The 9,766-nt window shown below is 39.4% G+C and overlaps 1 protein-coding gene across 1 annotated transcript in view; it reads left to right on the forward strand.

The window, feature by feature from the left end:
* The window catches only part of TES (testin LIM domain protein), a 57,987-nt gene extending 56,723 nt beyond the window's left edge, over positions 1 to 1,264 (forward strand). The window contains exon 7 of the mRNA XM_005899128.3: positions 7 to 1,264. Within this exon, the coding sequence (XP_005899190.1) occupies positions 7 to 195 (189 nt within the window). The 3' untranslated portion in view covers positions 196 to 1,264. The remainder of the gene's footprint in view (positions 1 to 6) is intronic.
* The last annotated feature ends 8,502 nt before the right edge of the window (positions 1,265 to 9,766 follow it).

Genomic DNA, 9,766 nt, shown 5'->3' on the forward strand with positions numbered 1-9,766 from the left:
TAACAGGTATGTCAAGGATGCCACAATGCCATTGATCCCGAAGTGCAGCGAGTGACCTATAACAACTTTAGCTGGCACGCGTCCACAGAGTGCTTTCTGTGCTCCTGCTGCAGCAAGTGTCTCATTGGGCAGAAGTTCATGCCCGTAGAAGGGATGGTTTTCTGCTCCGTGGAGTGTAAGAAGATGATGTCCTAAGAGGAGAGCACCAAGCAATATTGAGCCCTAGCTATCCAGAGTGGTCTGCATTTCTACTGTAAAATGCAATTTGGAAAAATAAAAGGAAAAAAAAAAAACTATAATGGAAACCAGGAAATTTTGTTCAGTATCTTTCTTTGATGTTTTTCCTAACCAAATTTTTGCATCTCGATTTTTAAAACCTGCTTTAAGCATTTAATTTTTAAAATGGTAAAGAATTTTACCTTTCTTTGGCTTTCCAGATGTAAAATCTTCTGAGTTGAAAGCTTGAGTTTAATGTCTTCATATTCCTACCTTCTTCATGCCAAACACAATATATATGAAACACTTAAAAGTTAGTGTTTGAATGGAAAGATGAGCATTTCATGTTCTATATTCTGTTTCCCTTCTTGTATAAAATGAAAAGGAAATTAAACTTGCCCTAATGCCAAGGCTGTACTTTTATTGCCTCATCTTATTCGCTGAATTTTGTAGTGATACACAGTGAATTCTTTTGACAGAGAAAATAGAAATGCAGCATAGTATGAAGAACCGTTATCATTTTAATGTCTATGCATTTGCTATTTCCTAACTTAGGCAGAAATGGCTTTACTGCATATCTCTATTTTTTTTTAATCTGCTCTACCTCTCACTATCCTCTTTGTAAGCTGATGACCTCCATTTGTGGCCTTGAATATTTTATTGTCACGTGTGGCTTCCACACTTTTTACTTCTATAGATGATTTTTGGCAAGCCACTCATTTATGTTATATTTTCAATCCAAAGAACATGTATACTTTTTTGTATCCAAGAAACTATAACTTGTACTCTTTGCACTTGGCTGTGTGGTTTGAATAGACTTTTTGCACGGTTTCCATTCTTTTCTAATGGATACTGTCCTATGATATGATGACTGTTTGTGGATATATAACAAATGTCTTCTTTGCCTGTGTACTTCCTTCCTTAGGTATTTCTAATGTTTATTTTTCCTTTTCTACTTCCATACAAAGCTATGCACTATGAAAATTAAATGGAATGAATGATATATGTATTACTATTCAAAATAAAGTCTCTTTCACTTTAATAATTATACCTTTATTTTTTGTATCTTTTTCATTTGAGAGCCAAAAAGTCCTTCTGCAATTAAGCATTTGTTACAGCAGGGGGCAGTGTTTCCAAGGATAAAAAATAACCTGACAAATAAGGGCTACTTCCTGACAGAACAGAAACTAGACTTTTCATTATGATGAAGGGATAAGTTTTATGAAACTTCATAATAAGTGAAAGCATTTAAATAGTTGGTTTTCAAGTCATGCACGAGTTTTTTCTTTCAGAAAAAAGAGTGTCATTTTAATTGACATCAGGAAAGCTACATTCTTTGCAGGTAAGTCTAACGAAGTATTAACTCTTATACTCAAACTGCAACTCTGGATTTCTATGAATTTTTTTTCACAGCAGCCTATTGTGAAAAAGGAAGCAAATGTGGAATAGTTGCAGCTTTGTTCTTCCTAATATTAGCAGGTTATGAGGGTTTTTTTTTTTTTCCCCCTCAGTCTAAAGTATTTGTCACAGTAGAAGTAGCACTTTTCTCTGACACACACCCAGGATAATTTGATTATTTTTGAGCTCATATTTGTTTGGCTAATAGTGTTTCTCCTAAATTTTATACCCCACACTCCCACCCATCCTAACTCCACACTCACTAACATACCAACGTCCACATCTGTTCCCTCTCTGCATTAGGCTTTCCTCAGCCATGAAGAAGTGAGTTGAACACGTCACCTTATCCAAGAAGTAATCTAATCCTACATATAATTTTAAATGCTAATGTCACAGATATCCATCATTGTCTGTATGTATCACTTTATGCTTTCTCTCGTTTACCTTTGTCTCAAATGGCAAAAGATGTATTTCCACTGCATTTTTTCTGTGAGGTTTAACAGCTTAATTTTCCCAAACATGGCTAAGTGAGAATAAACTGAAACAATTTCTCTGCGTGTTAACAGAACTACTCTTCACAGGTCTGCCTGCACAGCCTCTTCTCTCCTGGAGCTGAGATTGAAGCAGGCTGTTTTGGAGATGGAGAGGCTCAAGAAATTTGGTTAAATCCATCTCTCACTACCTGAGATACTGATTGCATGAATATTAGGTATTTCTGGAAAGAAGAAACTACTTTGCCTGAGGAATACAGAACCTTTGTTTTGATTCATTCCCCTGACTTAGTTTTACTTTGGCCTTGTAATACAATAGAATGAACTGTAATGAAATGTAATGCAAGAGAATGTGCACCATTTTCATTGTTCATCACACTTTTTTTTTTTTTTAAGGGTTTTCAAATACTTTGCCCTTTAAGTACTTAACAAGAGAGTAAGATGGTTACTAGATTCTATAAGATTTTCTTTTTCTCTAGCACTTAGGATATGGTCACCCCATTTTATATAGTCATGACTTTATATTCTGCATTGACTTCAATTCTAAATAATGGCTTACTTGATACAGGTGCCAGCAGTAAATCCTTCCCTTGCAATGGGGAAAATATAAGAAAGTAATATTTCTATCTGAATGTGTGTATATTTTCCTTCAAAAATAGATATGAAGAATAACCTTTTGGCCTACTTACTTCCTATGGGGTCAATAAGTGGAAATTTCTATCATCCAAATCCCATTTAAATTATATTTTTCAAATATATAGCTTATCCCCTTTTTGAGAAGGCAGTGGCACCCCACTCCAGTACTCTTGCCTGGAAGAGCCCATGGACAGAGGAGTCTGCTAGGCTGCAGTCCATGGGGTCGCTAAGAGTCAGACACGACTGAGCGCCTTCACTTTCACTTTTCACTTTCATGAATTGGAGGAGGAAATGGCAACCCACTCCAGTGTTCTTACCTGGAGAATCCCAGGGACGGTGGGGCCTGGTGGGCTGCTGTCTATGGGGTCGCACAGAGTCGGACACGACTGAAGTGACTTAGCAGCAGCAGCAGCATAGCAGGCATTTGACTAACATGTCTGTGTATTGATAATTAGCAGTTGAGAGACCCTTAACCTGAAAGGGACTAGATCAGGAGGGACAGGATACTGGAATATGAACCACACAATAAAGGTACCACAGACAGTAAGAAAATAAATGTCTTTTCCCCTCTTATTCACCTGTTCAGCAGTGAGTACTTGAGAACAGCAATGTTAGATGCAGAAAGAGAAGAGAGATATTTCTTTCCTGAGACCCAGGAAGTTCGAAAGATTTTGACACATCAGTTGGTGGAGTATATTGAAGTAATACATTTATCATCCTTATTGGAAGAATCAGACATATTAGAATGACTAATCATGAACTCATTCACAGAATTTGCATATCCTGTTCATCTTTTAAGGGCTTCCCAGGTGGCTCAGTGGTAAAGAATCCTCCTACCAATGCAGGAGATGCAGGTTTGATCCCTGGGTTGAGAAGATTCCCTGGAGTAGAAAATGGCAACCCACTCCCATAATCTTGCCTGGAGAATCCCATGGACAGAGGAGCCTGGCAGGCTGCAGTCCAGATTGCTTCAAAGGGTTGGACACGACTGAGCACACATGTATTCATCTCTAAACAGAAGGATTTTGCTCTTAACTTTTGAATACAATTGTAATTTTAAGAAATCAGTGTATTTTTGTTATCCAGTCCCTTTAAGAAATACAAGTTGTTTAAGAGACTAGTCATCATACTTTTTGGTATGGTGTCTTATTTATTTATTTATTTATTTATTTATTTATTTATTTTTGAAATGAGGGGCTGAAGTTGTTTTTCCTTTAATCAACTCTAGCTGAAACTTCTGTGACTCTGAAGTCTTCAAGCACAGATTTCCAAATCTGACTTTGAAGTATTTCAGCCCAATTTCACCAAAGTCAAGAGATTCATTACTGACTCATTCTTAAGGAATTTTCAACACACAGTGTTTAAGCTCATCCAACTTCACCATGGTTACCAAAGAGACACCACAGCCCAAGATGAGCATTAAGCCTTTGTCTTAAGATGCCCTGGCATATCTGAACTTGTCTTCTGGCTGTTCACTTAATTCCTCAGAAAACTTATGACTCCATCAGTGTCTCCATAAAATAGCACTTTACCACACATTCTTGCTAGATATGTCCTGCCCCTCCCAGACCTCTCCCAATTTGAGTGCTCAGTGAGAACTCTTAACATTGAACTGGATATTCATGTACATGAACGGACTCACTGGGGTACATGGGTGTGTTTTGAGCAAACAACCTAAAACACATTCTTGCTTGATTAATGAGATTTTTTTTTCATGTATTTACTAGATGTTTAAATAGCTTTAGCTAAGTATTTTGTCTCTTCATGGGCTGACAACATGGCATTGTAGCTTCTATTTAATCTGATAATGTATTTTGAAACCCTCAAGACATCATTAACCTTTCATATTGTTTTGAATGGCATTTTATGCTGACATTTTTAAAGGAGACTATTGATTTTTCTTCAGTGATACTTTTCCCCAGGATATCTTGACCTTCAGACAATAACACAAACAATTTGTACCCAGGTATCTTTACTAGAGCCAGCTATTGAATGCAGAAACATTTGAATTGACATTCCCAAGTAGTGACTAACTTTGAAAGCATCATGGCATGGTTCAAAGGAGGGCTGGGGTTAGAAGTCTAGAGACCTGGCTAAGTCCCACTGATCCTCTCTCTCCTCACAGTTTTACTGAGTAGAACAGAGGAAAGATTGTTGGATTTGAGGAGTCTGGGAAATAACAGGCCTGAGTGTGGGTTGGACATCTACAAATATATCGAAGTCACCAAGAACGGTAACTTCAAAATTGGGAAGGAATACATCAAGGCTGTATATTGTCACTGTTTATTTAACTTACATGCAGAGTACATCATGTGAAATGCCAGGCTGGATGAATCACAAGCTGGAATCCCAGATCGCTGGGAGAGAGAACAAACCGAGGCATGCAGATGATATCACCCTAATAGCAGAAAATGAAGAGGAACTAAACAGCCTCTTGATTAGGGTGAAAGAGGAAAGTGAAAAAGCTGGCTTAAAACAACATTCAAAAAACATTTGAATGGCATCTGATCCTATCACTTCATGGCAAATAGATGGGGAAAAAGTAAAAACAGTGGCAGATTTTATTTTCTTGAGCTCTAAAATCACTGTGGATGGTGGCTTGGCAGCTACAAAATTAAAAGACACTTGCTCCTTAGAAGAAAAGCAGTGACAACCTTAGACAGCATAGTAAAAAGCAGAGACATCACTTTGCTGACAAAGGTCCGTATACTTAAAGGTATGGGCTTCCCCTGGTGGCTCAGTGGTAAAAATCTGCCTGCAAAGCAGGGGTGGCAGGAGATGCAGTTCAATCCCTGGGTTGGGAAGATGCTCTGGAGGAGGAAATGGCAACCCATTCCAGTATTCTTGCCTGGAGAATCCCATGGACAGAGGAGCCTGGCAGTCCATAGGGTTGCAAAGAGTCAGACACAACTGAAGCGACTTAGCATGATTTTTCCAGTAGTCATGTACAGATGTGAGAGTTTGACCATAGAGAAGGCTGCAAACAAAAGAATTGATGCTTTGGAACTGTGGTGTTGGAGAAGACTCTTGAGAGTTCCTTGGACTGCAAGGAGATCAAACCAGTCCATCCTAAAGGAAATCAACCCAGAATATTCTTTGGAAGGACTGATGGTGAAGCTGAAACTCCAGTAGTTTGGCCAGATGTGAAGAGATGACTCACTGGAAAAGACCCTGTTGCTGGGAAAGATTGAGGGCAGGAGGAGAAGAGGGCAACAGAAGATGAGATGGTTGGATGGTATCACCAACTCAATGGACATGAGTTTGAGTAAACTCTGGGAAAGAGTGAAGGACAGGAAGCCTGGCATGCTGCCGTCCGTGGGATTGCAAAGAGTCGGATGAGCCTTAGCAACTAAACACCACCACCACCAAGAATAACAATAGGGGAATTAGCAGAGAGAAGAATGAGCCAGAGGCTAAAGTCATGTTAAAAAATGAAGGAATGTGCTGGATTTGATAGAACATGGCATCTAAGGATAGAAATAGGCGGTACAGTCTGTAGCCATGTACTAGATACATTTTAAAGAGCTGTGACTGAGGAAACAAAAAGGAATTGACATGAAACCAAGAAGAATCTTGAGGGGCTCCTGGGCACAGAAGTCTTTTTATGCCCCATTTGTTGTAGGCAAGACTCCAGTCTTCGCAGTTCCAAAAGGCAGATTCGGACAGTTGCTAATCAGAGGAGAAGCAGCCAAGAAACCACGTGAGGCAACCTTAAAGGGACCAGAGAAGCTCTTAAAGATTAGGAGACCAACCGTCTGAGGCCCTGCAAACACCCTAGTCTTGTCAGCTGCTGCAGCTGCTAAATTGCTTCAGTCATGTCTGACTCTGTGCGACACCATAGACAGCAGCCCACCAGGCTCCCCCATCCCTGACAACCCCATATAAACCCCATTTTTGCTATAAAACTCCATCAGATTCCCCAAAGTTGTGATACCTAGCTTTTGAAGGCAGGAGCTCACTTGTCCCCCTTTGCATGGCCAAACAATAAAGCTATTCTTTACCCAAAACTCTATCTCTGAGATTCAGTTTTGCATTGGTGTGCAAACAGGCTGAGCTTTTGGCATCAGAAATAACAATGAGGAATGATGAGGATACCTACTCCACTGGCATTGCAGAACTCCCATATGGGAGAAAAAGTAGCTGGCCTCTGCTTGAAAGACTTTGAGGGATAACCAGGGATCAGCTGGAGCAAGATGAAGCTCTTGAGAGTACAAGGGAGGCTGCAGTTCATAGAAGTTGAATTTCACAGAACCCAGAGGTAAAGTTAAGGAGTGTAGGAAGGAAAAGAGCCAAATTAGGAAATTCACAAAGAAGAATGGATATCGAGTTTCTAAATGAGGCCAGAAAAATCTAGATATCTGGGGTAAACAGGACTGAGGGGCATACCAAGTTTAGATTGCTAATGAAGGATGAGCTTTTGGCTGTAAATAACTAAAAACACAGCAAGATTAACTTAAAGACCAGACATAGGCTAGTCCAAATTTGGCTCAGAACAAGCTCTTTTTAATCTCTATGCTCTGCTATCCTCTATGTGTTGCATTCCATTCTCAGGTTTGTCCTTCCATTCAAGAACCACTCCCTCACATAATAGCATCCAAGATACAGAGCAGAGAGAGGGCAGAAGGTTATTTTACTTTCTTAATAAGGAGAAAAATCTTTCCCCAGAGGCCCCAGCAGACCTACCTACCCTTCCATTTCATTAGCTAGAACTAATTCACATGCTCCTTCACGTGAGAAGAAAAATACAGTAGCTAGAGTTGACTTATCTGATCATAATTCATACTCTGAGTACTAGGCACATGACCATCCAGAGAAAAATCAATGTTCTGATATAGGAAGAAAAGAAATGACCATTGAGTTGTTGAATGACAAAGACCACATAAATGAATAGTCATTTAGAGCTCAGAGTCTTTTAGCTGGAAGGTATGGGATAGCCGGGCAATTGTTTATTCTGAAACTTGGGGTTTCTGTTGGCCTGTGAGATGAGACAGGGGCATCATTTGGGAGCGTCTTTCTTAGGCAGGATGTCACTTACTTACATGACCAGAGGTTATGTGGAGTCAGAGCAAGAGACACTGTGAAGTCCTTAGGGTGACATTACCAGATTTTGCTTGGCTTGCCTCACCACCACCACCATCTCATTCTGTCTGTCTAATTTGTGCCTCAAAATGGTGAATAACAAAATAAATTAAGTGAGATCTCTATAAACCATGAAAATTAAGTGAGAATTTTACTAAGTTTGATGGAATTCATTTGGTCATTTCTAAAAAATACAACAGTAGAAGAAACAGCTCAGGAGCTATAAGCTAAAAAAAATCAAAGTTTACTTAAATATTTTAAAAATATACTGCTACAAGGATCAAAGTACATTGCTCCAGCAATACTTATTTTAAAAATTCCCTCTTCTGTCCTGCCTGTTTTCCTCAGACCTCCATCTGCTCTGTCCACAAGTCCCCCAAACCCCAGTCTTGTCCAACCTCTCCTCTCTTGACCTCTGCCATTTCCATTTCTCTCCAGTGCTTCATCCATTCACTCACTCAATTAATGTTTATTGAGCATCTGCTATACGTCTGGAATGGCTGCAGTTTGCAAAATAGCAAATGAGACAAGATCCCTACTGTAATGGTGCTTTATGTTCTAGACAGAACAGAAGTAAAGAATTCTAACACAAAAAAAGGAAATGTGGCCAACTGGGGAAAATAAGATTCAAAATCAGAATATATACAAATAACAAATGGAGGTCAAAGCCATTAAAATATTAGAGAATAAGGACCTACCTAGTAGCTACAAATAGAGGTCCACATTATTCTATGATTCTAAGCATTGCCTTTTATCTTTACATGTGAGAATTGGGAACCTCTTTGACACTCTGAGTGGACTGAGGGAAGGCTGTGAACTCTCTCATGTGGATTATTTACCCCATGGCCTAAGAAAATTACTATTAGATGTCAGTACTAATAGAGCTTCACTCTCCAAAGGAAGGCATTCATTTCCACATTTCTGAAATTTAGAGTGAAAAAAATAAATGTAATTTCCCTTTCATTTTACTTCCAGGAAATTTTGAAACAAAATCTGACCCTCCACTAACATAGCAACTATGACTCAAGTATCTCTCTTATTTTTCCAGACTATATTATTATATGAGTTCCCCCTTTGACCTGCTTCAAATTCTTTGTGGAACTAGGTAGCATATATTTTTGGTTAGCATTTTTGTTTCTTTTCCAAATGGCCAAAAAGGTTATTCATCATAAAGGTACAGGCAGGAAGTCATTGGCCTAAAGAAAGAACAGAAATAGTCTGAGCAGCCATCAGATCTCTTCCCATCTTTCTCTCATTCCAGGTCTCCTGTGCACATCTGCTCCATTTTTCTTTTTGCTGTAGACACATTCTCTCCAGTCCTCAGTCCAGTGAAAGAGGGCTGCCCTAGCATTTCTGGGTTCAGTCACAATGAGAGACTGATGGGCTGTCTCTGGTTCTGATTCCAAATTTCCCCCAAAGAAAATCTAATTAATACTAGTTCTTTCATACCGGACAAAATAGTTTAATTCCAAAGGGTAGACTCATGCAATGTAGGTAAACAGTTGAAAATCTGCCTAAATGAGATTTGAGGGGGAAAGAGTGAGAATAAGTGGGGGGGTGGGGTCAGCTATTTAGGGAGCCATTGTGAGCAGAAAGATATTCCTCAAGATGACTATTGTAATTGCAAACATGTAGATAGAATGATAGTGTGATGTTGTTTAGTCACTAAGTTGCATCTGATCCTTTCAACCCATGTACCAGGCTCCTCTGTCTATGGGATTTCCCAGGTAAGAATACTGGAGTGGGTTGCCATTTCCTTCTCAGGGGATCTTCCTGACCCAGAGACTGAACCCACATGTCCTGCATCAGCAGGTGGATTCTTTACCACTGAGCCATGAGGGAAGCCCAAAAATGTGATAAACATTGCCTATTTCCAGTGGGACTATATTTCCCAGCATCCATTACAGTTGTGTGGGGCTTTGTGATTTTGTTCAATAGAATATGAA

This window comes from Bos mutus, chromosome 4 (assembly GCF_027580195.1).
Source record: "Bos mutus isolate GX-2022 chromosome 4, NWIPB_WYAK_1.1, whole genome shotgun sequence".
In the NCBI taxonomy this organism is placed as follows: domain Eukaryota; kingdom Metazoa; phylum Chordata; class Mammalia; order Artiodactyla; family Bovidae; genus Bos; species Bos mutus.